General features: G+C 36.7%; 1 protein-coding gene across 1 annotated transcript; it reads left to right on the top strand.

Moving 5' to 3' along the window:
* Nucleotides 1-11,039: 11,039 nt before the first annotated feature.
* On the top strand, nucleotides 11,040-11,537 carry LOC149792064 (uncharacterized protein CXorf38 homolog). Its single transcript, XM_089969522.1, has one exon. The coding sequence runs from the start codon at nucleotides 11,040-11,042 to the stop codon at nucleotides 11,535-11,537; it is 498 nt and encodes a 165-aa protein (XP_089825648.1).
* Nucleotides 11,538-15,010: the final 3,473 nt, after the last annotated feature.

The raw sequence follows: 15,010 nt of genomic DNA, 5'->3' as shown, positions 1-15,010 counted from the left end.
GTCAAAGATAACGACACTGCTGTCATGATGTTGGTGTGTTGACAAAAGATGAACATTCGCAAGTCTTGTTTCTTTAAGGGTTCACCCCAAGGAACTAGAAGTGTTGACTGGGATTACTTAATCAGATAAAGAATAGCTGACGTGTTGTGAATTAGTTTGGCTTTTTACCAGTCTAAATCTCCCAACACTCGGCTTTTGGAATTATATAGAGATAATTCGGACACCCTGCAAAAGGTATTAAGAGGGGAATTTAAAGACTAAATTGTTAGTTGCTCGAAAATATATATAATTCCATCTTAATTTTGAACATCATCCTTTTAAAATAATTAGGGTGGGTGCTCCACCAGAGCCATTACATTGGGGAAAATAGCTTAACAGCATTCAGTTTTGGCCGTCTCGGGCAGTGGATTTTCCTATCTCAGTAGTATATAGAAATTGGGCTTCTTGCTCATTTTTATCACTGCATGATAAAGACTGGTCGAGAGTGCCCCCATGGGTCTATATACTACTGGGATATGGGGTTTCTGGCGCACTTTACTCTGGTGACTCCAGTGCAGAAAAAATGGGTGTGTTTTGGACCTGTGTAGTGGCTCTCTGCATGATAATGAGTGTTCCCTGTCCATATACTAAGGGTTTCTGGCTCACTTTTTATGTTGTGTTAGAGGTGTACTTGTAATACTAGCGAATAAGTCTCTTCCGTGTTATCCTGATGGAGTGTCGGTCGATTGGGATTGAGTGAGGTTAGCAAAGTCCAGTACTAGAATTAAGTGAAGAGGAGTCCAAGGAGTGGCTGAAGCATGCAAAGGAAAAGAGCTTATAGCATATGCGAATAAGGATTTGAGTTATGTTCCTGAGATGATATATTGTGTGGAGAGTGAAGATGACTATGAGAATGAGTAGTTGGTGAGGTCTAGCTGTAGTCATTAGTGTCCGGTGCAGTGGTATAATCAGCAATACTACATCAAAAATGAGCTTAAGCATTTTAATTTGTCAGCGCCACAGCGAGATCAGTTTTATTATTGGTGGAATAGGGTGACCTGAGGTCAGTTGGTAGGTCATGTGAATTTATCAAATTTGAGTATGTGTTCAAGTGAGAAGAGTGGTCTTCATAAGCATGTAGTGAAATGTAAGATGGTATCTGGGAAGAGCATAGGCAAGGCATATGATAAGATTATTTTAGAGGTTGTGGCTACAATGAGACAATGGTGTCAGTGATGCTGCTGGAATCCACAAGTTGAATTGTTCAGGATAACCAAACCTTTTTGTAATGTCTTGCTCATAAAAAGAACCCTGTATGGGCTCACCGTAGGAATGTTTGAGTGCACATGTGACCGGAATGGGTTTTTGAAGGGTATCGACAACGAAGACTCCTTTTTGAAGGTGGTGTTTTTGTCTGCTGATTCTGCCGTGATCACCTACTTTGAATTTGGATCTAAAAAATAAGGTGTCTGTGCCTTGCTGTTTTTTGTCAGCCGAAGATGATTATGTGGGAGTCATTTAAATGCAGGGGTACCAGGTGTGATTGTATTGGTCAACGATTTCTGGCAAAAGATCTAAGTATCGGTTGGTGTTATCATTGGTAAATCTCTTCCGCATGCAATTATTTAATGTTCTGTTAGAATGACTTGCAACGGCCGCTTTGATTTGATTGTGTATGCTGTACAAGATATATATTTTTGAAGTCAGTCTGAGACGGTTTTGTTATAATATTCACTACAGTGCTCTGTCCATAGTTTATTGGGCTTTAATCAGTGTGTCCCCCACGGGTGTAAAATTGAGGGTAAAAGAAAAACCTTGGTGTCAAAACTGGGGGTCAAATAAAAAATGTGGGGGTCAAAAATGTAATGACAAATTTTGATACGACTCATACTTTTTCAGCTTGAAATAGGATATTGCAACTTGTACAACATACTCTCTCTCTCTCTCTCTAAACATACAAATATACCAACATGCACAATTAACAAACACATGCATTGTCCATTCAAAGAATAATTTTATTAGTTCATTTTTCTTTTAAATTCGTACTTTTAACAGTCTCCTCAAGCAATATTATAGCCCAACACATTGCATATAAGCCAATACAAAATCCCAGATAAATCTTTTTAACCAATTGGGAGTTAATTTACTGCAATTCATAAAATGTGTACTATCATAGGTTTCATTGTACTTCGTCCTAGAACACATTTATCCAAATATCAAGGAGGATAATGATTAATCGTCTTTCTAATAAGTTACACTTGAACTTTAAGATCTTTCTTTATTACAGCGAAAGTTAAAAACCAACAAAATCTGCAATGACCCGCTGACTTTGTAATCCAAATAACGCATTTGTCTCTGCAAGTTTACTGATTTCTTTGTTGTGAAATAATGTCTTAGGTTATAATGTGTTCTCCAGATATCTTATGGAGAATGAGGGCAGATTTTTAAAAATTCTAAAATCCTGTTACAAAAGGATTACTCACTTTTGCAGTCTTTGCAATCACGCGATCAGAAGTCACACCGATAATCATAATGAATGTGCCATATTCCAGTCAAGGGAATTATTTTCTCCATTTTTCATTAAAGTTAGATCCACAGTTACTCTTTTGTGTTCTGCTTCTTTCACTTTCTTCGCTAATGCTTTTTGGTGTGTGACGTTTTAATCTGGAGACCACTTTCTAGTGCAACAAGCCTTGAGGTTAAACATCTAGATGACAGATGCTGAGCTCGATGGAAATCGTGAGAAGCTCGCGAGATTAGGGGAAGCTACTCCGTCATAACATTGCCTATGCTAGTCTGGTTCATTGTTTTTTATGTTCCCTGTGTTGCACTTTGCTATACGAATAGAGGAGCGCAAGGCAGGGAGCAAACAAAGCGGGGAAACAGTCAATGCCTATACTCAACATATATACGATGCCATCCATCGTCCAATGCATTGGGTATTAAATAAATCCTGATCATATTATGAAAATCCTTTGCGTCAAGAAAACGCACGGCAACAAAATGTGTGCGTCAATTTTCTCCAGCGTGCGTCCCTGATGCACAAATGTGCGTAAAAGGAAACACTGGCTTTAATGCACCTACAATGCTATCAAAAGCTTCAAAGATAGAATTCCTTTTCAGAGGAACTACCCATGCATATTTGCTGAACACATCGAGGACAGTCATGAGATATTTGAAATGATTGTTGTACATGCTGTAACCTCATGCCGACGAGATCTGCTGACCATGTATCATCTGCTGTGAACCTGATTACTTTGCATTGTGGAAAATGCTTGCGCACTGGTTTATGCAGTTCTTCTGCGAGAACTTTCAGTTCCGAAAGATTTTCTGCTGTCTGTTTCATTTTACCTGGCATGCCTTTGCCTAACTTATGCTTGACTCCTATGATGTCATGTACAAGAACTGTCTACACGCTGTCTCAGATTTTTAGGCTTGAGTTCTTTTAAGTCCCTCAGCATGACTCGATCGCATCCCGCTTTGTCATCGGGATGATCTCTGTAGCAGATGTCAAGTTGCACCACGATGGCATCACCGCCGTTGTAGGGCTCTTGACTGGGCAGCGGATGATTGTTTTCATCCAGTTACTGTTCTAAGGGATTCCATGCTCCATTGTATTTATATCCTAGCAACGTGCATCTGCCACTGGGTCTGGAAGTTTTCCAAGCAGTGAAAAGACATTCACAGTGCCACACAAAATTTATCTCTCTCCATAGCATTTAGAGTCTTCTATGCATGGATTTCTTTCCACGTGAAGGTCTTTGCAGCTCGTATCAATTTCATAGTGCCTACAATGAAACATTTTATTCATGACACTAAGTCAAAGGAAATGCTGTTTCCTGAAACTCTTTTGTCAGCATCATAGTTGCACATAGTCTACATTTTAGTGGTCTCTTGTTGCTGAGCAACTCCTGCTCGTGTAGCTTTACATGTGACGATGTGTGATTTTTTTAAAACCACATGCTGCACACCTCAATTCGATCATGAAGTGATGATTCGTTGTGACCACCTCAACGGGATGGACACTCTCTGTTCTGGTTTTGCACTTACGGTACCATGAGTTCATGTTGGCTGTGTTATGTTAATGTGTACATTATTTTAGTGACAAATTGAGTTTGAGGTGTGATTTTCCTTTGTACCTCTGTTGAAAGTAATTGATGCAGTGCCAGCCACATGTGGCATTCTGCTATCGTTGACGTCTTGAAGCTGTAACAAGTTATACATGGCTCCTTTATGCGATGGTTGGAGGTAACGCATGACTTCATCAGGAGGAGGTAAACCAAAAGAATCAAGATGCTCTAAATCACTGTAAGGTGCATCTATGATGACAGCGACTCGGTGAGTGCCATGTCCTTTACAATAATTTTGCAGGTTAAGTCATGCAGCTCTCGCGAGGTGTAATATGTTCATGTAGCTGATCCTTACAAAAGACACATCTAAAATTTCCAATGCTGGACACTAGTTCTTGCTTGATGTCGATGTTGGATAGAAGAGGAAGCATTGCATAGGAGTCATAGTCTCCTGCGTTAAAATCTTTTATTCCTCTGATGGAATTACCTTTACTGCACGTGGTTCCAGCAGGTTAAGCCCTTTTATGATGAATAGCAATCCTGGAAGTAATGTTCCAGCAGTACCTGCTAACAGAGGTGAGATAAATCCTTGTTTAGACAGCTGTCATGCTGAGAAATAAAGAGCAAATTCTTTTTGGTGATTCACCTCCTGGTTTCTAATACACTTCCTGGTTAATAAACATCACCTGATGTGTCAAAGGAAGTTAAGCTATACTGGCAGCTGCATCTTAGTGTCATTTGATCCCAAAGCCTGTTTTGGTGGCACTGTGTTCGGTGTGTATTACAAATCCACAGAGTGACAGGGATGAATACATTTTAGTTCCCAGAAAGCACGTTATTGCAGGTAAAATAATAAAAAGATTCAATAACCAAAAATATACATGTTCTAAAATATCACATTCCTAATGGTGAGTGTAACAATATATTCATTTTTTTATGATTAAGTACCAGATTTATCTAAGATGACGTGTTTTGGTATGGGGACCTTTGGTACACATAAGACTTTTTAGTACACACTGATTGATAGTTCACAATTCCAGTATCTTACGAGAGTAACCCAATAATAGCGAAGGACACGTAAAATTGTGAAGATCTGATTTTAATCAGAGTGGAGAATTTGTAAAGTCTGGCATCATGTGTTTCTGGAGATGTAAAGATTTGCCGGACATGTGTGTTAGTTTAGTTTAGCCCCATTTCACTAAGCAGAGTGACAGAGAATACAACCAAGACCAAGTGTGTATTTTTGATTTGACAGCTCGCCATTTTCATGTTAGGCCAATATTAGTTGCGATGTCATTAAGATGTAGACTCAAACTGTCCATGAAGTAGGGATACAAACATTGGTACTAGGTTGGTAAGTCCTAATGCCGCATTACTACCCGTACACTCCAATGCTGTATTTTCACGGGCTCTAAATTATCGCAGGAAACAGGATTTTATGATTAATTTTGAATGTTTACAGATATAAAGCTGTAGCCAGTAAGGATGTACCTATCTTATAGCACAAATTCCATTTAAAAAGTCAACATTTTTTATAACTTTTCATTGAAAAACAATGAACATCACTTTTTTGTAAAGTACATGCAATTCAATTAATCATTGTATAGAAAACTCTGGTTGAACTTGGAATACCTGCATAGACTTTGATTATGAAATAAACTCAGCGTATCATCTGATGTTTAGTGGTTATAGGTCATATACCGATGATGACGTACATGTTCATGCAAAGTTAAGACTGGAATTTCATTCCATGGTAGCCAATATGTACCAAAATTTGACCAAATGTTGCTTTTCTCATACTTCTCGTACGTAAATGAGAATGAAATAACAGTTAAACTTTCTTGAAATCATTAACATTTCAATAATAATAATAATAATAATGGGGACTTTGTATAGCGCTAATCTTTAGAAGCTCTAAGCGCTTTACAACTTTAAAACAACACTTATAAGATAAGAAACATAATAATATTATTACAAAAACAAACAACATGAAATTAGAAAAACATAAAAAAATAAAATAGAAAAACATGCTGAGAATATTTCAGGTAGGAAACATTATTAGGTCTTTAAGTTTGTCCTTGCTGTCGAAATAAGTGAGTTTTGAGAGCCCTCTTGAATGTGATCACTGTGTCTTTTGTCTAAGTTCAGTGGGCAATTCATTCCACGTTGCTCGGCCCTGGTATGCAAAAGAATGCTGTCCATATGACTTTGTTTTCATACTTGGAATAATGAGTATACGATTGTCAGAAGAGGAGCGTAAGTATCTTGCTGGTGTGTACACATAGGTGAGGTCAGATAGATATGTTGGACTAGAGTCTGACAGTGAAACGTAGCACAGAGAACAAATTTTGTGTTTGATTCTAGATCGAATGGATAGCCAGTGTAGGGTACAGAGCAGCGGGGAGGTGTGCTCTGATCATGGTACTCTAAGTATGATCTGAGCAGCTGTGTTTTGAACTTTTTGAAGTTTCTGGAGTAGATATTGAGATGAACCAGACAGAATAGAGTTACAATAGTCCAGTCTTGAAAGTACTAATGAACACACAAGTGTTTCAGTGGCATCAACTGACAGGTATTTGCGAACTGAGCTGATGCATATCAGGTCAAGATATGCAACCTTGCATATGTTCATGACATGTTGGTGCAATGTGAGAGTACTGTCCAGAGTAACACCTAGGTTTCATACCGGTTGTGTGAATTTAATGTTGGCGTTGCTGATATTTATTGCTTGAGGTAAAGGAGATGAATGAGAAAGTCTTTGTGTTGTGATCAGAATGGCCTCAGTTTTATCATCATTCTTCTGCAGCTTGTTACATGTCATCCATGATTTCACATCAGAGATGCAACTCTCTACACCTTGGATGTATGCACCAACTTCAGTTTGGTGGCTAGATTTGTCATTTGCGTGTCATCAGCGTACAATTGATGAGACACTGGATGATGATCTACGACACTTGAGAGCGACTGAGTGTACAGAATGAAGAGAACAGGTCCAAAAACAGACCCCTGTGGAACACCACAACATAGATCAACTTTATTGGAGTGTATTCCATTTGCAGAAACAATTTGTGTCCTGTTGACCAAGTAGGACTTGAACCACAGTAAGGCTGTATCATGAATGCCAAATACATGCTGGAGACGGTGAAGTAATATATCATGGTCTATTGTGTCAAATGCTGCAGACAAATCAAGGAGGGTGAGGACTGTAATCTTTCTGCTATCCAATGCAGAGAGAATGTCATTAACTACTTTTAGAAGAGTAGTTTCAGTACTGTGGCAAGGGTGATATGCAGATTGTACATTGCTAAAAAGACTGTTTGAATTTAGATGAGATACAGCTGGGATAGAACAACCTGTTCTAAGATTAGGACCTTCCCATAAAACTTATTAATAACAATAATAATAATATTAATTTTGTATATATGTATTTTTATTTGCGCACATTGCATTTAAAGTTCATATAAAGTTAAATAATATTTGTTTTTAATTGGTAAATTAATGTTGTTATTCCATAGATTTCCGTTTTAACTGCATTTGTGTGTTTGAGTTGATCAATAGATCCTTTCATTTATTGTGGAAATATTCTGCCAGTGCAAGGGTGGATATTCCTTCTCGTAGGTTGGTTGCAATTTATGTTTATTATAATACATGCATGCTACCATACCTAAGGTAGGCAAATACTGTGTTAATATAGAGTTGTTCCCCATGGTACATTAATCTGTGTCAGCCACCATATGCTGTTTTATTTACATTTTTGTGCTTCAATTGACAAAGATATTTTATTGGAATAGAAAATTAAAAAATCATAGAAACTTTACAAGTTATAAGTAAGTAGCAATAAGAAACCAATTTGTAATATGTACCAATAAGAACATTAAGTACTATGATAATACAGCATTCCTGGTTACACTTTACATTTAAATTTTTATACTACTGCAGTAGTCATGGGAGTCTGACGTTTTATCAATAAAGTACGACAAAATCTTGAACAACACGAAATTACCTTATTGGTACTATACATTGACACAATACCGATAAGGTGATTTTGTGTTGTCAGAGATTTTATTGTACTTTATTGATTAAACATCATTCTTGCATTTTCATGTTAGGCAGGTATGAGATATTACTGCATGACTGTACAGAAAACATATGCAAACAAGTTTTACTGTACTTGCTGCATAAGTAGTCAACGTGTGGCGTATTTGTCTTGGTGAATAATTTTGACTTATTATCATAGGGACCACCTAAGTACTGGGTTAAAGTGGGTGAAGTGTGCTTTATGGGAAGGTCCTATTACGGCAGCAAATGAGAAATACAGTGACAGTTCATAGTGGGGTATCAAAGTAACAACATTAAATTCATACATTTAATCTAGTTGACAGTTCTGCTTGTACTATTTAAATTGTGAGGCGGATGATTTTATGGCTGAAAAGTACAAAACAAAGGAATGGAACTGGATTGGTATGAACAGGATTTGATCACTTGCCTAAATTTGTACATGTAAAGGAAATGTATGATTTTGTTTACCCTGAATAGAGGTGTTCTTCAAAGTTTTAATATTCACAGTTATGTGAACTTATATATATATTATGTTTGCAAACGGCTTATTCACACGTAGTGCATGGTGATATCACTGAACAAAAATGTTAAATGCTGTGGTAATAGGCATACTGCAGTAATAGGAAATGTCACTATAATACATTGTTAATGCACTGCAATAAGATGATGAAATTGTTGCTAAGTTAGTGTCTTACAGTCATTATGTAACTCTGAGAAGGGGACCAGTATTACATGCTGTTATTTGTTTTGGCAATATGTACACTAGAGAAAATGTTGGCATACCGCAATGCTAGTTTTATGCAACGCGAATGAAATTTCTTTACATGTGATAACTTTATTACGGAAAATATGCATTATCTAAAGCAAGCAGCTTCTCGAATGGTTGCACCCATGTCCTCAAAACAATTAAGTGGAACTTTTAATTGACCAAAGCACACTAACTTTAGCAGTAGTTCAAATAGGGAAATACATTGTGCCTCATTAGATCAGTAGATCAGATTAGATCAGTAATTTGTTCACAATCTGTAGTTACCAAGAATGCTGGTAAAATTGTTTAACCCTGTCGATTGTAGCTCAAAGGTTAAGATCAGTTTGACTGAAAGAAGAAAAAGGTTTCTGCACAATAACTTTGGTTCAGAATCCATCATCTACTGTTACCAGACATTGTAGATATATTGTAAAAAGAAGGAACCTACTGATTTTAGGGTCAAAAGGATAGAGCTCAATGTGACAATGGCTGAAAGAAAACAAAATTCTGCAGTTAGTTATCCAATATCTTTAGTTTTCTGTTATCAAAATGTGTGGATGACTTCCATTTGAAATATTAAAAAGCAATAAGTTTTCGAAAGGCTAAATGTCAAGGTCATTCATGCCAATGGCAGAAAATGGCCTCCTCACAATAACTTGAGTTCTGCATAATCTACTGTTTCAATACATTGTGGATAGCTTGGATGATATTTTATCAAAATATTTATGGTCAGGTTTACTGTGACTTGAAGAAAAAAATGGTTTGCACAGAATAACATTTTGTTGCATGTGACATATTGCAACCAGACTTTATAGATGGCTTGCACCTGGGGTAAGGAATAAGGTTTCTGATTTGGTGTCAAAGGTCAGGGTTAGGTAGCTGAAACAAGATGATTTTTTGCATGATAGCATGAGATCTCCATCACAGACCTGGCCCAAACTCTGAATTGTTTGCATTTATGGTTAAAAAGAAGACAATTTGAGGGTCAAAAGTCAATGTTGCTCTGACTGAAGGAAGAAACAAGGTGTTTGTTTCAGACATCTTCATAGAGAACTATGATGGGTGGTCATATACTAAGATGGTATTCACAGTACTTTCGTTTTAATGTTGTTCTTTTCCTTTTCTTTCTTTTTTTAAATGTTGATTTATCAACTAGTGTATGAAGAACTCCTCTCTGTTTTTTGATATCATATAGTAACATGTGTCTAAGGATGACATATATTGTAGAAGCCCAAATTTTCCAAGTGGTCTAAGGACTTTTCTTTGCATGTCACTCACATCTCACTTCTCTCTGCATGGGTACTAGACTTGGCTGTTGGCTTAAGCAACATGGATATGTGAGAAAACTGACCAGTAACTTCCGTGCATCAGTGGTTCTTCCTCCACCAAATATACTGGCCACCATGTATAACCTGACATGAGCTGAAAAATGATGTTAAACCCCATACATTTTAACAAGAAACAAAATATACATGCTTCCAGCAGACCACAAGTTATGTAATTTTAAAAGATCTTGGCTTTTCAGTTACTACTCTTTCAACATCTGCATTGTGTATAATCAAGCTCTTTTTCCTGCTTCATTCAGTTGTCTTTTATTTACAAGGGAATGTCAAACCCTGAACATTTAGATGATAAATGATACACTTGCATCTGCATAGTCATGTTTTTGTTGTATGGCCAAACTACAAAGTGTCGTAGACACCGTTCCAATGTACTGAGTTGTTAGTCACAAATTTCAACAATTTATAAACGGTATCTTAGCTCTGCAGACCTTTTGTTGATTCAGTATATAAAGATATAATTACATGTACACAATTGTTGAAATAATCTAAGAAATTATTTCAGCAATTAAACAATGGCAGATGACACCTTGGATAACTGTATTCTGTATATACTTGTTTGATGCAAATGCCACCTTGGATGATTGTATTCTATAGACACTTAAGACAAATGGCACCTTGGATGACTGTATTCTATAGACATTTGCTTTAAGGCCAATGACACCTTGAATGGGATGACTGAATTCTATTGACACTTGATTAAGGCAGATGACACCTAGAATGACTGCATTCTATAGTTGGTACAGTAATTCCTTACTGAGGCTTTTCATTTCTCTTCCAGGTTGTGGTGATGTTAGATTGGTGATAATGACTGGAGTTCATACTAGATAATCTACATTTAAGATGGCCACACCTGACCCCTCAGATACGGTCAAGGACAGAGAGTACAGAAATTGGCTGAAGCTGACCTTGGCCCTATATTATATGAAATCAGGACTGCACACCTTCATTCAAAGCGAGATTGATCGTCTGCATCAGTCTCTTGTACAAAAAATATATGGAGGTCCAAAAGTGCCACTGCCACCTTGTTCCATGTGTGATGCTAGCCATGTGATAAGAAACAAGTACTCTGGAGTTTGGACATTCCCCAAACAATGTAGAGCATACTGTGATGTCTGGCTTTATGAAATGTTGAATCTACACACCAAACCTAAATCAGAGAAAATATACTGGGATAATAGCCATGTCCCTTCATGGCCATTTAAACCATGGGAATGTGCCAAAGTTTTCTTACCAAGGGGACAGCAACCAGACAATACTGGTCCTGCTGAGAGTGATGCCCAGGCACTTATGGTGCTACTTGCTAACTGTAAACTCTTTCATCCCAAACTATCACAGTAAGGCCAAGTGCTTACACATAGGGTAAGTTACAGCAAGAGTGTGAAAAACCTTGTTTTCTTTATACCATGTTGTTAATGTTAAATAAATATACAATTTCTTTACCTATGGCATTGCTTAGTCACTATAAGATGTACTATCACATGTATAGGAAGGTATTTTGAATCCTACCATCCAAATGGTTCAAATCGGTGATATAATGTGGCCTTGAGCAAGGCACTTTAGTTCATTTGCCTCCGTGCTCAGTAATCTACTTGTGTTGCTGTGCTATAATGCAACAAACCAAATCAATTAAATATGCTGTAACTCTAAGCAGCTTTATTTGTTTGTAGTTTTTTCTCAATGTAGGATGGCTAGCTCTCAACAGTTCGTATTTTTTCTATGTGATTGGAAAACTATGGATATAATGATATATGTACATGTATATAGTCTGCTCTGTACTCAGATTTATGGTAAGGTGACTTCTTGACCATTCCAGAATAGGCTGAAATGATTTCTTGGCCCTTCAAGAATAGGATGAAGTGACATTTTTACCCTTCCAGAATAGTGTCAGGTGCCTTTTTGATCCTTCTATTGCCAGACTGCATGTGTAATACTGATTTTATGTACTTATGAAATTTTGATGATAGTATTGTAGATTGCAAAGTAATTGTAAAGATAATTATTCAGATAAGATAAGAATTGACTACAAAGCATGATGACCCATTTTAAATTGCTCTCTAAGCAGAAAATATACTCCAGACATGATATTGCATTAGCTAAAGCTTTGAAATGGGGTGGGGTATGTTGACTTGAAAAAAAATTGGTTTCTCTGCATATTGAGATGAACTGGCAGTCATTGGGATGACAGATTTGTCTGAATCGTGCTCTATGGTGGGCACTGCAAGTACTTTATTCAACATGGAGTTTTAGAACTGAATGTTTTAATATTCTTACAACATGGATTCATTCATGTACTATTGAATACTTCCCTGTACCAGAAAGGTATATTTGTGGTGAATAAAAAATGTATAGCAAGGTAACATAAATTATATTTATTGCAATTACTAGGCCATTTAGTAAATTTTTTACAAAAATATTTTTAATTTGATCACATTAGACACATGTAAGCAAAATATGTATAGCCACCTTAAGTCAGCACTGTATTAATTGGATACAAAACCGACCTGCATTTTTAATTTTTTCAGAACTGTAGCAAATATTAACCAATAATATACTTATGATGATAAGCCCACTGTGTACATTTTTGGCAATTTTGTTAGACTAATCTCTTGGTCTTATCACTGGAGAAACATGATATCTGATAATACCTATCTGTACTGGTCTTAGAGCAGAAGAACCTGTACAATGGCTTGCATGTGTAATTAGTCTTCCAATAGCTAAACTATCTCAATAAGTACAAGATGTTTTATCTTCATTTATATTTTCTGTATTTATGAGGTTAATATCTATTCAGTATAGGGTTCCTATGCTACCCTGTAATGTTGGGGAAACTGTTTGGTGAAAAGAACATATTTATTCTCAACACAGAGAATCCTATGGATTGATAAATATTGATCAACATTGGGGAAAAACTGGTAACTTTTCATAACCACTTGATTACTGAAACAAATATATTATTGTGTTTAATTGAATTGATTGTGAGCTAAATTTATGGAGTTCTTGCCTGAATTTTTGGTGGTTGCAGAATTTTTCTTTTATGCATCAAACTATGCCAATGCATTGTCTATGACATGACTTTGTGTTGTAGAAAAACAATAAAACATAACATTCCAAATTTTCCTTTTGATCTGTAAAGTCAATGAAAATGTATTCTGATAACTGTTTGCTTATTATTTGGTAGTTGGTACTGGAAACACAGTATTAAGCTTTATCGTCAGTAGCAATTGGACACCTCCAACTTGCCTTTCAGACCTTGCCAAATAGATAGAAATCTATCAACTTTTCAAGCAATTTTCAGTAAATAGTACTATGCTCTGGGTGTCAGTGACCATGACTGCACTAAATGTACAGTCCATAGTCAGATTGCATTGAAAGTAGTTAGGTGTACCAACCAGATATAAGCAGGGTTCTCAAACAAAACCCTCTTTGCCTGTCAATTTGACCCCACAAGAACTGGCTGTGTTGATGAAATTTTAGTTCTTACTTGTCCTTGAGCTGAGTCATAAAGATTTGCACCTTCAGTTATATTTCTATTCTTAACAAAATCTGAACCTCATCATTGCTTAATATTGTAGTTTAAACCAATTATTGATTACTTTTGCCTAATTTAGCTTCTTCTTGTCAATCCAAACCATATCACAAACTGAGCCGACTTTGCTATTTACACACACTCACGATGCAAACTTGACACTAAGGTGGGTTCCAATCATCAAAATGTCATGTTGGAGAGTGACGATAACAGCTTCAAACCCTTCTATAGTAAGACCAGTGCTACCAGAGACCATGTGTCTTGAGTGACCAGATTCTCACCCATGTGACAGAAAAATCTGTCTGTTTTGCTAACCTGACCTTTTCTCTCCCAGTCTGGTTATCTCAGACCTATTGTCTCAGTCATGGTGTCCACGTGCTAGGAACTACCTTTAAAAAGAAAATTTTGATGTCTTCTGCTGTGCCTGATGGAGATGTTATAAAATCGAACAACAACAACAACAGGTATATAACCAAAAATACACTCATTAAACAACTTAAGGTCTCTCCAACTTTGATAACACCATACAAAACATTATGATACTAACACACACACACACGGACACACACACGCTGAACTTTTTGATACTCAAGACACACAGGCAACACGCATCACTGGCCACACAAAGCCGACCTCCCTCAAATGCTGCAGCAGAACTGGCAAAAACTAGAAATATGTTACATCTAACTTTGTCAAACACCCACAGTCCGCCCCAGTTGAATCAAATATAATAATGTGATTGCAAATGTAAACTCCTGTACTTACCAACCAGAATGGCTCATTCATCAGTCCACGTTATTTCGCAAAATGATTTCCATGTAGCATATCAATGCACTAGTGATAGCAATATTTGCCATATTTCGAGGAGACAAAATATAACTTTTATAAGAAAGTCATTAATTAGAAATGTCCTGGTGTCACTAAACATTTCATTAGAACTGCCCTATAGGCATATTCATATTGTACTGCACATGATTGTACCGTTACCTGCGATAGAACATTTGCCAAAGTAGAACTCGTGAAAAAAAAACTTAACCAGTTGAAAGATATTAATTGATTATTGTTAGTTTGATATGACATCCATTGATTAAATGTGATCAAATGATTTTATGTTTCTCTTTTCTCATGCGTAGAACTTGTGTACTTAGGGTCGATAGGTCACCCCATTGTCCTCAACATATTCGTCTTAATGTGCAGTATACAAACAAAAGCACGTGGCTTGAGATGCTCATTGCCTAATACATCTAACACGTAACAGTTATAACTTTTTCTTGATCTTTTTTTC

The sequence above is a fragment of the Sinohyriopsis cumingii genome, chromosome 9 (assembly GCF_028554795.1).
Source record: "Sinohyriopsis cumingii isolate HCF-2022 chromosome 9, ASM2855479v2, whole genome shotgun sequence".
NCBI lineage: Eukaryota > Metazoa > Mollusca > Bivalvia > Unionida > Unionidae > Sinohyriopsis > Sinohyriopsis cumingii.
The sequence above is the reverse complement of the archived record's forward strand: the minus strand, read 5'-3'. Positions and strand labels throughout refer to the sequence as shown.

Bases quoted from the DNA above. Each gene is read 5' to 3' on its own strand.
- LOC149792064 (XM_089969522.1), top strand. From the start codon at position 11,040: ATGGCCACACCTGACCCCTCAGATACGGTCAAGGACAGAGAGTACAGA.